The 13681-nt window shown below is 39.8% G+C and overlaps 3 protein-coding genes across 8 annotated transcripts in view; 2 read left to right on the top strand and 1 right to left on the bottom strand.

Annotated features, from left to right (window-relative positions):
* The window catches only part of LOC144093077 (voltage-gated potassium channel KCNC1-like), a 34220-nt gene extending 31824 nt beyond the window's left edge, over positions 1-2396 (top strand). For all 6 annotated transcript variants that reach the window (XR_013306210.1, XM_077626361.1, XM_077626364.1 and 3 more), the window contains one exon: positions 121-2396. Coding sequence is in view for 1 of the 6 variants with exons in the window: in XM_077626369.1 (XP_077482495.1) it covers positions 121-134 (14 nt within the window). In the remaining 5 variants the exon portion in view is untranslated. The remainder of the gene's footprint in view (positions 1-120) is intronic.
* A 4769-nt stretch (positions 2397-7165) lies between these two features.
* LOC144093142 (potassium voltage-gated channel subfamily A member 1-like) lies at positions 7166-9976 on the top strand. Its single transcript, XM_077626459.1, has 2 exons — positions 7166-7810; positions 8990-9976. The coding sequence occupies exons 1-2, from the start codon at positions 7166-7168 to the stop codon at positions 9887-9889; spliced, it is 1545 nt and encodes a 514-aa protein (XP_077482585.1). The 3' UTR covers positions 9890-9976.
* Positions 9977-11034: 1058 nt separating this feature from the next.
* Positions 11035-12497, bottom strand: LOC144092963 (fibroblast growth factor 21-like). Its single transcript, XM_077626147.1, has 4 exons — positions 12251-12497; positions 12098-12175; positions 11743-11846; positions 11035-11461 (listed from the first exon to the last, which is right to left on the bottom strand). Exons 1-4 carry the CDS (start codon positions 12387-12389, stop codon positions 11171-11173), a joined length of 612 nt encoding a protein of 203 aa, XP_077482273.1. The 5' UTR covers positions 12390-12497; the 3' UTR covers positions 11035-11170.
* Positions 12498-13681: the final 1184 nt, after the last annotated feature.

Raw genomic sequence — 13681 nt, 5'->3', positions numbered from 1 at the left:
CAACACTGGTATAACCCAACCTGAAAATGTTTGAACTTGTTTCGAATTCCTGCGTTGTAATGCTTGTTTGATTGTTAGCTAAGTGTGATTATTCATGACTTTCTGTTCTTGTCTTCACAGTGTTAAGTTTCTAGCATTGGCCTTCTCTGTGTAAGGAGGAGTCATTAAGCGGTTAACACAAATTTGCGGCAGGAGCCACATAGGCGGCGAGCGTGACGTGGATGGACGTTTTAAAGAAGGGTGACCAGAGAGAAAAAGCGAGGGAGAGGCCACACGTTTAATCATGAATTCTGAAAAAATTCACACGGTCTGCTCCTGCTCACGTCGTTACCAAAGTAGCCTCTCGGAACTCTGACGACCACATTTTTTGACATCTGTCTGACAGACCTTGTTTTTTCCACCACCTGTTTTGGGCCAATTGACTGAGCATTGCACTGACACACTTTGGGAGGAAAAAAAAAAGAACTCCTGATGACACATTCCAGATGACATCACTCCGAAAAACGTCACCTGTTCTGTACCATCAACGTGTTTCCGGAAAGAAAAAGAAAAAGAAGAAACAAACAAAGAAAAAAACCTACTCGTCTTTACAAGGGACCGAATGAACAATGTAGCATCCCTCATGATACTGTAGCATTCATTGGCTGGGAAACGACTTGACCTGACAGAAGAGTGAGGGATTTATGCAGTTTAGACGTCAAAGCCCTCTTGAGATCCTTCCCAGTGAAGAAGTCAAACGCCCCCCTCCCAACCCCCCCGACAGTACATGGGAGACATAGGTCTTACCCTTCATGGCGTATTACATTCAAATGAATAACCCGCATTAGGCTCAAGTTTAGCACTTGCCTCTCAAACTTTGTCTTCCATTCACTTGTACCAAACACGATCGTATAAAAGCTAGCACGACTAAACGAAGCCCTTGTAGCATCGGCGTTCAAAGTGGTTTGACCTTTAGTCTGCCCTGACATCACAAGACTTTTTCTCTCATGTACTAAAGCCGGAGTCGGCGGGGGTTGGGATCCCGCTGAATGACCTTCTGTGATGACATCTAGATTAGCAGAAATTAGTCCACTTGGGGTTGAATGGCCACTTGCATCCGCTCCCCTTTGATGCGAAGCACATTGAAGCAAAATTAGAACTATTCTGGATGGAGCAGAAAATAGACTCAAGGAGACTACAGACAGACGACTGCTTAAATTATCATCAACAAAAAAAGGGAAACGGACAGCCCCACCCCCCTCTCTCCGCTCCCTTGTCCCCTACTCCAAGGACACTTTTTCCATCCCATGTAACTGACCATTAGTAGTGAAGGATTAATTTGAAAGGGACCAATCAAATTAGTAAACCCCCAACTCACACAAAGGCCTACACTGCCAGCAAGGCACAAATCCCCAGTTGAATACTGCCCGAAACCTCTCTGCGGTACCTCTCGCTGCCAGGGGGCCGCTTCACCGGTGAGGCCATGTCACCACGAGAACGGCCCGGAAGGAGGAGCCATCGAGAAACGGAAGCGGACCAAGTATAAAAGCAAGTGTACAAAAAAAGAGAAAAAAAAACAAAAACGAGAGAGCACAAATCTATATTTTGATAAAACAAATCTAAGTATGGCTTCAGAAGCTGGTCCAAGATGGAATGAGAGGAAAGCGGAGGACGGGGGGTGGAAAGTGAGATGAAAAATGTGAAAATCTGCCATGAAAAAACAAAGTGTCCTGAGGAAAGAAATGAAAAAAAAATGACAAAACGTGGCGGACAGGCCCGTATGCACTGATGGAGAGACTGAGAAAAGACATACTCATGCATCTAAGAATGGATGGACCCTGAGATCAACAAAAGAGGGGCAGGGGGGAAAAAGATGATGCATTTTTGTAACTTTGTTTACCAGCATGACAACTTTGCATGACTGTCTTTTCTGCAAACCCTTAGCTGAAGACAAGGGTGCTAGAGATACAAAAACATATATATATATATAAAAGGAATTTAAAAAAATGTTATATGCAATTCATGTTTAAAAAAAATTCTAACGAAAGAGAAGATATATTTTGTTTTGAAAAGTTGAAAAAAAATGTGAATATTGAAACGTATGTTTGCAAACGTACACCCTGAACTGTTTTGTTGGATGAAATCTCTCTGCTTCTACTGCCCTACTTTCCTCATTCCAGGGTTTTGCATCCCTACTACTAATATAGTTTTAAACATGGTATATTTTCCTAACATCTCATGAATCACCATCATCATCATCATCATATGAGACTTTGCCGACCGTTAGCTTACGTGCAAAGTTGAACGGTTTGCACAGAAATCGTAGCAGCAGCAGCAACTAAAAAAAATGAAAAAGCTGTCTGTACTTTGACTGCTTGATTAACACTCATTTTTTCATTATCTTTTTTTTTTCTTTGGCAATAATACAGGAACGGTTGAGACGTGATTGTAGCAGGAAAAAATGGACAAAGTAGCTGAAATTGGATTCGTCTGTCAGGTTGGGTTCTGTTCCACTTGGCCAAATGATAACAATCAATGTATATATACAGTGGCAACCGTCAAGGTTAAATATAATTCCGGACTTTAGTCCACTTCTTTTGTGTGCATTGTGTTGAAAGAAATTTTGCCAATATAAAATGTAGAAATTGGTCACAATTAAGTTGATTAACAAGAAAATGTTTCTTCTACTCTAAATATTGCAGTTCATCAACTCTATTAGTAATATTAAATCTTTAAGGGTCATCCAATGGAAAAAAGTCACTTAACCTGTCTACTTTAAATTACATTTCCGTATATTTGTTTTTGTTGCTCTTTTCTCAAAAATTAGGTTGAGGTTCTGCCATCTTTTTTTACATTAATAAATCAAAAAAAAATGCCAGTCCCTTGCTACATTAGTAACTTAGGCTACACTCACACAACAATTAACTTCTGATTCTTTGCTCATAAATTACATTTATCAAATATTTGTGAAAAGTCAAATTCCAACTTTTTTAATACAACCAGGGTACATTTGTACAAATCAATATATGAAGGCCCAGAAAATAGCTGACCCAGATAAAACCAAAATTACCTAAATATCCGATTTGGGCGCCACGGCCTATGGTGTAAATATAGCCTTAGACCTTTGAGGTTCCACTGTATATATACTTAATGGGATATCCGATGCCAGTTTATCAAAAGACATCCGGTATTAGGCGAGATTTCAAGTTTGCATGGAACCAATGTTCATTCCAAAGTTTGGTTTTAAAGACTCAGGTTGTGTTGTTGGCTTTCGTGAACATGCATTAGGTGTGACGCTCTTTTATTTTGTAACACGATACATTTTTAGTCATGATGTGAACACCCCACAGTGATCAGTAGAGGAAAAAAACAAAACAAAAAACAAATGCATGCGTAATTTCCTAATAATCTTAAAGCGGGTGAAGCGGGGCACAGAGTATCGACGTACAGTAGCTTCTTAGCTGCCATCATCTGTCATGAACCCTTAAAAAATGTCCACTGTGCTGTGTCGTAGAGCAGAAACGTCTTCCTCCCAGGAGCAAATGGCAACACGCTCACAGTGTTGAAAGGTAGCTCGTCTTATTTTGTATCTTTTTTTTATTTTAAAGACAGTCTTTAACAATCTTGCAGCATCCAATATTGCTCTCTGAACCAACTTGTTCCACACAGCACAGTCAAAAGAGACCCAGAGCTTCCAAAAAATGATGTCGGTCAAGTAGTGTTTCATTCAATCTAGGAGATCCCAGTGTCCACCAAGAGATGGATATTCATAATTAATAATTCTCGTTTATTTTCAATCCATGCCCTGCAGGTTCAGGGCTTTTGCAGCTCTGGCAGCTAACCAATCCTTGCCCGTGTAAAAGCTTGTCAGAGTTTGACCTCAGCAAGTCTACGCTAGTCTTACAGGGTCAAATCTCATTTGGTTGCGACAAAAAGTGTCCGTGGGGTATCCTGGGAAGTGTCATTTATTATTATTTGTGTGTTATTGTTTGCAGTTTCCATCTCGAAAGACAATTATAGCTGCGCTGGTTTAAGATGGTCAGAAATCAAAATGGTGCATGCAGAAACTTGTCACACAGCTGTGTGAGTGTGTGTTTAATGCCAAGAATTGAGTCTTTATTTAACCATCTCATTTTTTCCACATGTTCTCATCCTTTAACAATTCCAGGTCCGGGAAAAAAAAAGATGTCTTTCCATTTCTAGTGTGTACATGTAATATTGCACCATGTAGATTAAGACTACAGTGCCATGTTTTTTTGTTATTTTTAACTTTAATCAAAATGCCATGGACAATTTTTCCTTGACGAATGCTTTACGATGTCATTTCAAATCTTCATCTTCGGGGTGTCATGTGCTCTAAAAAGCACAATTCATGTTTTCGTGATGTGCCTGTTTGAATTGATCTGTTTGTTTTATTCACTTGAAGACACTGTATGCAATCTGCACCAGGAATGCCACTGATTGACACTTACTGTAATGCTCTCAAGGGCGCAGATTTTTGGGGCTGTGTGTCTAAAATTATTATTTTTGTTTACATTTGAGAAAGCCCATCATAGATTTTTCTAAATATGTACATTATCAGACATCCGCACATCGGATATTGCAGATCAACGACACGCGTTCTCACAAGATTTCCAAAGATTAAAAAAAAAGGCTTATCGTTTAGTAGTTTGAACTGGACTGAGAGTCACTGCACTGCAGCTTTAAAGGGAGAAGAATTGAAAAGTGAGGTGTTCGCTGGGGTATCCGGATTTTATTTTTGAAATGTCCTAACACATCAAGAACTGTACAAAGTATATTTCAACGGAATGTTCATGATCTATCTTTTTATATTTTGAAGAGAGAAGAGAAAAAAATAGAAACATATCAATAAAAGTGTCATAATTTAACATATTTCTACTTCTGAGACTTAAAAATGTATGAATGTCAATACGAACTAATGTGAAATCAATCTCCATAGCAGCTTGAATGAATTAAATGGTTATAAGTCAGGAGATGCTTTTTTTCAAAGACGTTAAAAATTGCTTCAAATCAATGAGATGAACTTAAATAAACGGGGAAAATGGATCACCATTGTGTTAGTTGTTTTTTTACCTTCTGTGCTGCTCGTTTAAAGAGCTCATGCACAAAAATATTTTAGCAGACACATTTTTTATTCCATAACGGTCAATTTTATTGAATTTTTCAGGCATTTACGTAAAAAAATGTTGATGTTAACTTTTAATATTACAACAAAAGTCATGATTTGCTTCTAATTTTGTATTTTAACTCCCTAAATTGTAATGAAAGCACATTCTGCAGTACATGTGAGTGTGCTGACAGCAAGAGTTACAGTCGGGGACGCCATCTCGCTGCACTGTGATGGATGTAATCCGACGTGAAGTGAGAACACAATGAAAAGTCCTTGAAGAAAGTCAGATATGACGTATTCAATCACAAGTTAAAAGCTACTGTATGGCCTAAGTATCGGGATGACAGAAGCTTCCATAGCAGCCCTGCTTTAGCCATCATTTGAGCCTGTTAGCAGCTGAGAACTGATGACATGTCACATGATGCTGATCTATGATTTTACTGTATCTGTGTCACGATATTTAAGAACACCGAAGTAAAGCAAGCGATATCTTGGATATCGGATGCCAAAAAAGTGTATGTGATGGAAACATTCAAAGCCGATATTTTGAAACAGATATGGAATGCAGAAGTTGACAACATGCTCAAGGCCTTGACATACAGTAGGTATGACAAGTCAAAATATGACTGTTACAATACCAATTTTTGGTCATGTAGTAAAATAGAAACACTATTTGATTGAACCATCATCATTGGTGGAATAGTTTAGCACAGTCTCAGCTTTCTATATCTATAAAAATAGCATTTAAAAAGTGTTGTGTAGATATATCACATCATTGCTTTATGTACCTCCTCGCCACAGATGCACCTTTTGCGCTATTTGTGTATGTATACACACACACAACACACACACAACACACACACACACACACACACATATATATATATATATATATATATATATATATATATATATATATATATATATATATATATATATATATATATATATATATATATATATATATATATATATCTTTTGAGCTATACATAACACTATCACCCTCTAGTGGTTATGCAACTTCTGCAAAGGAGAAGCCTGTTGAGTTATGTTTAACACAATGGTAACATTAAATTAATTACTGGAATACATTGTGTCTTTACAAACAGAGCAACAAGCTGTGATTTATGTTACTTTTATTCAAAAAACATTAATAATATATGGACTGCTTAATATTTAATACTCTGATAATCATCTTTCAGAGTGTTAAGTTAGGATCAACTAATGGATGATTTTATTTTTAACCGATGATGTCAGTGAACTAGTAGAAGACCCCATGTTTTCACTACACCAGGCATAAGATGCTTTACCTGATACTCTTGAAGTAGAGATTGAGGGAGTCATGGAGCCGCACTCAAAAGAGCGCCAACAAACTGCCAAATCATCTGCAGGGGATTCCATTGGAGGGCTGTGAGGGCCTCCAGCCAGAGTATTGAGCTTGTTAGACAAGCCAACACCAGGGGCTCCTATGCAGACATGACATCCGATAGCTGAGATGGAAGGGTGTGCAGCTCCATTGCTAAAATGGGGGTAAAGGAAAGGGAGGGGTTGGAGACACCCGAGCCGGATTGAATTTCCTCAGAACAGCATTCCCGAAAAATTTCAAGACTGGACAAACATGAGGCGACACGAACTGACAAGATTGTGGATGATCTCTGAGCAAACAAGTGGTGCTGGAGTCAGGACGAGACCTTGTCAAAGTTTAGCAGGATTTAGCCTTTTGGGGAGAACCTCCATTGAGACTGCAATTGGAAGGTCATGATGACAGAGCGACGGAAAACCAACACGCTAAAAAAATAGGAGCGAAACCATGTGATTTGATTTGGTATATGTGAGTAGGAACCTTTTCCCTGTTAAATCATTCTAGCGTCCTGGGTAAAGACATTTCTCAATGTATGGATTATTTTTAGTATTGCTGTAATGCCATTAGCAAGCTTAATGAACCATATCTACTCATGGCACTCTCGCTCTGGTCTCAGGCAATTTAGTCTTGCTGTTCAACAGTTCCTCAGGAAAGACATTGGCGGAGGAGCCTAACTTGCGATACCGAACGGGATGGACTGCAGTGGTGAGGAAAAAGAAGGTCGAAAAGAAAACGATGGAGAGAAAGACAAAGAGATGAAAAACCAACTGAACATTGAAGAAAAAGGCGAAACGGAGATTAAAAAGAATGAAAAAGAAAAGAAGAGGCGTGGATGGGCACTGAGTGAGAGACTGGCCATCAATGTCTCGGGGATGCGCTACGAAACGCAACTTCGCACCTTGGCTCAGTTCCCGGACTCCATGCTCGGCGACCCCCAAAGAAGGTCGCAGTACTTTGACCCCATGCGAAATGAACTCTTCTTGGACCGAAATCGGGCTTGCTTTGACGCTATCCTCTACTTTTATCAGTCAGGGGGGAGGCTGAGGAGACCTGCCAACATCCCTCTGGACATTTTCATGGATGAACTCATGTTCTACGAACTAGGTGAGGACATCATGGACCGCTTCAAGGAGGACGAAGGCTTTTCTAAAGAGGAAGAGAGGCCCTTGCCTGCTAACGAAATGCAGAGAAAACTTTGGATGCTTTTCGAACACCCGGAATCCTCGTCGGCCGCGCGCATCATAGCCATCATCAGCGTCATGGTTATCGTGGTGTCTATTCTCATCTTTTGCCTGGAGACGCTGCCCGACTTTCGCGTTGAGAAAGAGACACGAGAGGTACGCAATGTGAATGAAAATAGCACGACGATAAAGATCTGTACTCCATCTAAAGCTTTGAGGTTAAAGATCTTGTAAAGTGAGTTCAAATGGATCTTTATGCAAGTTCTGTAGCTAATTTAATCCGTCGGATTTATGCACGGACTCAAACTGTTTTTACAATCACCACGCTGAAAGTCAGGAATGTGTAAAGGGATAGAAGGGCGAGGCCCGGATGCAATGGAAGGAGATGAGTGAATTGCGGGCTTAGGTGCAAGCAGAAAAGGTCACTCGCAGTGACTGAACACATTGGCGAAACACTGCCAAAGTCTTCTGCCGGCTTAGGACGGAAGATTAAAATATCTCACGGGATGAGTAGAATGCATCAGGTCATGTTAATAGATTCTTTCAGGGCTGCCACACTGTAGGTGAGAGCTGCCAGGAAAGAACTGTAACTTTGTCCACTCCAAGCCTGCTCAGTTGGAGGCCCACTGAACCGCACTGGCGCTCGGTGTTCTGGGAGGGTGATGAATGTGGAGATGGATGGGAAGTGGTAAAGTGAGACACTCTCGTATTTCTCTTCAGACATCTGACAAGGTTATATTTAGTACGCGGAGAGCCTGCAGAGGTGATGAGCGCATACTGCAAGCCAGATACACACCTTTAGCAATAAACACTGGGGCTGACCTACTACTGAATGTCACGTCAAAAGATATTTATCCAAATTGCACTTATAAATCCTATCCATCACATTACCAGTAAGGCCATATGCTAAATCTGAAGCCATGTTTTTTTTTAGGCCAAACCGTATCTTTAAATATAAATTCCTGGTATACACGAATGTAACGCTTACTGTCACGCAAACTAGAAAGACAGGTGCACTGCAACAGAAAGCTAAGATTGATATATAAAGCCACAAATGTCAACTGGGTTCTGATGGCTGCTTTAAATGACAGCCAATGAGATGGTGAACAACATACTAGAGTTATAGTTATCAGAATACTGAGAAAAACGTATCCCGCCGATGTGTTTATAATGGCGTTAAATATAGCCAAGCAGTTTCCAAACAGTTCAAAACATGTTTATTTTCCAGAGTCTATATTTTATTTTATTCTTAATCTTATTTGATTCAATGTGAAAATAAACATACAGAAAGGTTCGGCCTTAATGCATTCTTATTCTTCTTTTTTGTCATCACAGGCAAATTTTTACAAGCACCACGGCCAAGAAACCAATGTGTCTGAGACCATGCCTCCCCCTCCCAATGTGTTCCAAGACCCCTTCTTCATTGTGGAGACCGTATGCATTTTCTGGTTTTCCTTTGAGCTCATCATGCGCTTTTGCTGTTGTCCCAGCAAGGTGCACTTCTTCAAGGATATCATGAATATCATCGACTTCAGCGCCATTTTGCCTTATTTCGTCACTCTGGGAACAGAGTTGGCAAGGGAGAACGAAACCAGCCCAACCACATCCTTGGCCATCGTCAGAGTCATCCGACTAGTCAGGGTGTTCAGGATCTTCAAGCTCTCTCGTCACTCCAAAGGTCTTCAGATCCTCGGTCAGACCCTGAGGGCCAGCATGCGGGAACTGGGCCTTCTCATTTTCTTCCTTTTCATCGGCGTCATAATTTTCTCCAGCGCCATCTACTTCGCCGAGGCCGACCACAGCGACACGGCCTTTATCAGCATACCGCATGCGTTCTGGTGGGCCGTGGTCACCATGACAACAGTGGGCTACGGAGACATGTACCCAGAAACGATGTGGGGTAAAATGGTGGGCTCTATGTGCGCCATTGCCGGTGTACTTACCATTTCTCTACCCGTGCCAGTCATAGTCTCCAACTTCAGCTACTTCTACCACCGGGAAACGGAATGTGAGGATCGATCGCTGTATAAGCATGTCACAAGCTCACCGTGGGAGGGTGAGGAAGCAGAGGGGGAAGAAGAGGCACAAGAAGGGAAAGGGAATCCTGACGGGGATTATTATGCCATCGGAGGCAACTATGACAGTCTTAACGGGACTCTTCTGGGTGCTACGCAACAGCGTGTTGAATTAGAAGCGAGTATGTTATTAAGGGAACCGCTTGTCACCCAGGTGTGAAAAAGGTCATACTTTGAAAAAAAAACTGTAATATAACATGAGGAATTGCTTCAAAGGTGCACTTGATTATTTGAATGCTGCCAAATGTCTTATAGGATGTGTGGGGTCTGTATATTGTCAAGTTCCCTTGCACAAATAAGCGTTTGTTTTTGCTTGACATGGAGAATGTATGGATTCAGACACTATGACGTCTTACTGTGCCACTTTGCATATTTTCAAATGGAAACTTTGAGGCGTTCTTTGTCATAAAAAGCTCCGGTTGCTGCATACGCACTGAAATGTCTCGTAAACGAAGCAGAAATTCTTAGCATTGTTTCGATGGTTGACATTGATTCCGCTATGGCCCGTGTGACAGGGGGTTATTGACCTCTTCATGCTTTAATGCAGCACTAAATGGGAATATGCATGTGAATATGTATTGAAGACATGAATGGTTCTGTTATGTACTTGTTGGTTTACTAAATCCTCTATTTTATGAATTTTCTAGAAGGAAGTGTTGGCTATTATTATTGTTAATATTAATATTTTTAGTCTTGAATGATGCATTCATGACTGACCGTTAGAAGCTTCAGCATAATCTGTTTTTATCCTCCATTTTCTTGGAACCCATGCCTTACTTTCCATAGTACGAGAGTGATGAGCCATGGAAGGCATGTACTGTACTTCAATACTGGTTTGTGTTAGTGTCAATATCATGCAACCTATAGCTAGTACAGTGAACAGTACAGTAAAAAAACATTTTCCCACTCCAACCTAGTCGTACTAATATCATTACAGAATTATATTAACTCAGTCGCTCTCAGCATTTAACATCAAATCAATTTTGACTCGAAGATCTGGCGTCAATTGCACTTTGTACCTCACTGATGCCTCCATAAGTGTTTAAAATTGATATAATGATCACTCAGTCACTGTGTTGACAGTAAGTATCTCATATTTAGTGTATGTGTGTAGTATACAAAATAAAGTTAAAACATTCACTGACGACATTAGACATCAGATCCATTCAGGTGGGATGTTTATCACCACTGTCAATGGCAGTCAAAGAGTTAATATGAAAAAGACTCACATGGAAAAAGAAGTTACAAAAATAATTTATTTTCATCCATGTTTTCCAGTCCAATAAATACATTCTTTATGCAAACACACTGTCAATGCTAAAACAGCTAATAAAATTTCATCATAAATAGACTTAAAAAGCACACTTAAATAAATAAAATAAAATCATATTTACATTAATAGAATTCACCTGTCAATGCATTGAATTCACCTTCTTTGCTTTCACTTTTCAACGGCGAACTGTGGACTTAGCACGGACCCCTGAGACATTCCAAGAAGGTCATCAGAGTCCAAGTTGAAGTAGGTCTCTCTTATCGGTGCTGGCTCTGATGGGGTCTCCTCCCTCGGGAGGGTTTCCTTGAGCGGCAGGAATCGAGTGAAGGGAACGTGACGATCCGGGGAACGCCTGGATGCCAGCGACAGGGGAAATCCGTGTCGCGGGGAGAGGAAACGGGTGTATCCGTCGGCCAGCAACAGCTCTTGGAAAGTGCAGTCGTCTTCTGAGAAATGACTCTGTAAAAATCAACATCACAGATGTGCAAATGAGGGAGGGCCTTATGAAATTGACTACATTTACTACTTTCGTCAATAACTTGAATTGCGGCAATCGTATTCTGGGTTATGACTTCAAGGAAGATTGAAAAAGCTTCAAATTGAAACAAAAAATATTTCTTCTCAAGCTTGTTTTAGGCTGGGATTGTCACAGTAGATTGGTATTGAAAGTGTGACTGTGAATGACTGCAAATCATTTTGGATAAAATATATTTTAACCATTATCATAACACTTTGTTTACCTGCCCCCTCAGGGATCCCCCGCTGTCTGTGCACAGAAACATAGACGACCTCTGACCTTTGATGGCGATGTGGCCCGGTTGCACCGACCGCAATTGCAATGCACCTGTGAACATTCATGCAATGTTAAATTCAAAAATCATATTTAAAACGTCAGTTTTCCATCCTAATACACTCAGAATAGCCTTTATTGACGATGTAATTGAATTTAAACACAGAAATTTCTCTTTTGCAAGAAGTCCAGTGAGGATTTCAAGCATAAAATAAAGAAGTGTAAAATAAAGCGTTCTGTATAAAATAAAGAATTCAAATATAAAAGTTTAAGAGGAGATCATTGAGGAAATGAGCAACACTCACTGTAAGGGGTCTGCACATCACTTCCGGACACGCTCCCATCCTGGCTAATCTGTAGGTACATGCCTCGTCTGTGATTTTCTGAAAAAGAAATAAACAACCTGAGTAAAAATAGTATGAGATGTATTCAGCTGGACCAAAATTCAAATGAAGTACCTGTGTAAAGGTGCCCTTCTCTGACTTGGCTGCTAAAGGCTAAAAGTGGATTGGAGTCAGCAAGATAGAAAGACTGAGCAAACGGGAGGAGTGTGAAGAGAAAAAAGCACCCCAAAGTGATGTTTGCTAACCAAAACATTTGGAGTCAAAAGGAAAATATTGAAGTTCTTTTAGAGTTATAAATACAATATAAATAATTACAAAAATATTATAAATGACAACAAAGGCGCCCAAATAAGTTAGTTACATTAGGAATATTATGGCTCAAGTAATGCAAGTTCTTTTCTGTTTATTCCAAAGAAGTTTGTGCTTTTATAAAGGAGGCAGGGTAGGAGGGTCTTCTTCATGACTCAGACATTTAAAGTGTGATTTAATGCTGAGCGGAACCTCGCCGACTATATAAGGGCCTCACCGTTGTTTCGTTTTTTTTTTTTGAATTAGAATTCCCAGTAGCATTTCACTGTTTTCATTCTTTCATCCCCTTCTATTTGCACAAATAAATAGCAGGACTTAAGGAATGTTATCAGTTTATAAACATTCTGACAATTGCATTCCTTCAAATGAAAACAATCTTTGGAATTTGACTCAGATTTATCAACGATATTAAGTAATAATATTCAACTACTCCTGGCTTGTATTGGACAAGATTTGATCTGCATGTTATTATAATGAAGTGTGAGTCTCTTCACTTTTACTTCCAGCAATAGACCCCTTCGGACTTACTGTAACTTCTTCTGTTCATTCCATTCATCTAACAAAAATGCACAAAACAAACACCATCCACTCTATAAATTACAGGACACAAAGGCGCAACAGCATTGACTAAAGCTTTTTAAACTTGAAGCGCGTTTATCTTAGGTTGACGCGTATTTGTTTGACGGTATAACGAGAGGAAGAGTGGGCGAAAAAGGATTCACAAGTATGAGAGCAAAACAATGTTTACGTGAGTGCAGCTGTGTAAGGCCTTGCGTGTCTGCTGGTAAATGGACTTCCATGTAAACCTCCTGAGCATTGCCTTCACCTCCAATGAGCAAATATGAATAAATGAATCCACACTGGTGTGCATTCATGCGATCACTGTCATTGTGATATATTTCAAACATTTGTGTGATGAAAATATAGCCCTCTGTATGTAAAATAATACATGCAAATTGTTAGTTGGATAATTATGACCTTTGCACTTCAAATGGTCCACTAGAGCAGTGAATCTACACTTGTGGTTATAACACCCTCTTGTGGCACAAAGACAATCAATGTACGTATAAAGAGAGTTCAGTTGTATTTAACATTTAAATAGAATACAATTTAATTCAATTCAATTTTTGAGAACTGTTAGTTCTTTAACTTTTATTGAATATCTTTTGTTTTTGCATAAACCTCACCTGCCATATGATTGAAAGATTGTTGTGGTCTATTGTAGTATTTAAAAAA

This window comes from Stigmatopora argus, chromosome 18, assembly GCF_051989625.1.
Source record: "Stigmatopora argus isolate UIUO_Sarg chromosome 18, RoL_Sarg_1.0, whole genome shotgun sequence".
NCBI lineage: Eukaryota > Metazoa > Chordata > Actinopteri > Syngnathiformes > Syngnathidae > Stigmatopora > Stigmatopora argus.
Note: the sequence above shows the minus strand (reverse complement) of the source record. Positions and strands in the feature narration are given on the sequence as shown.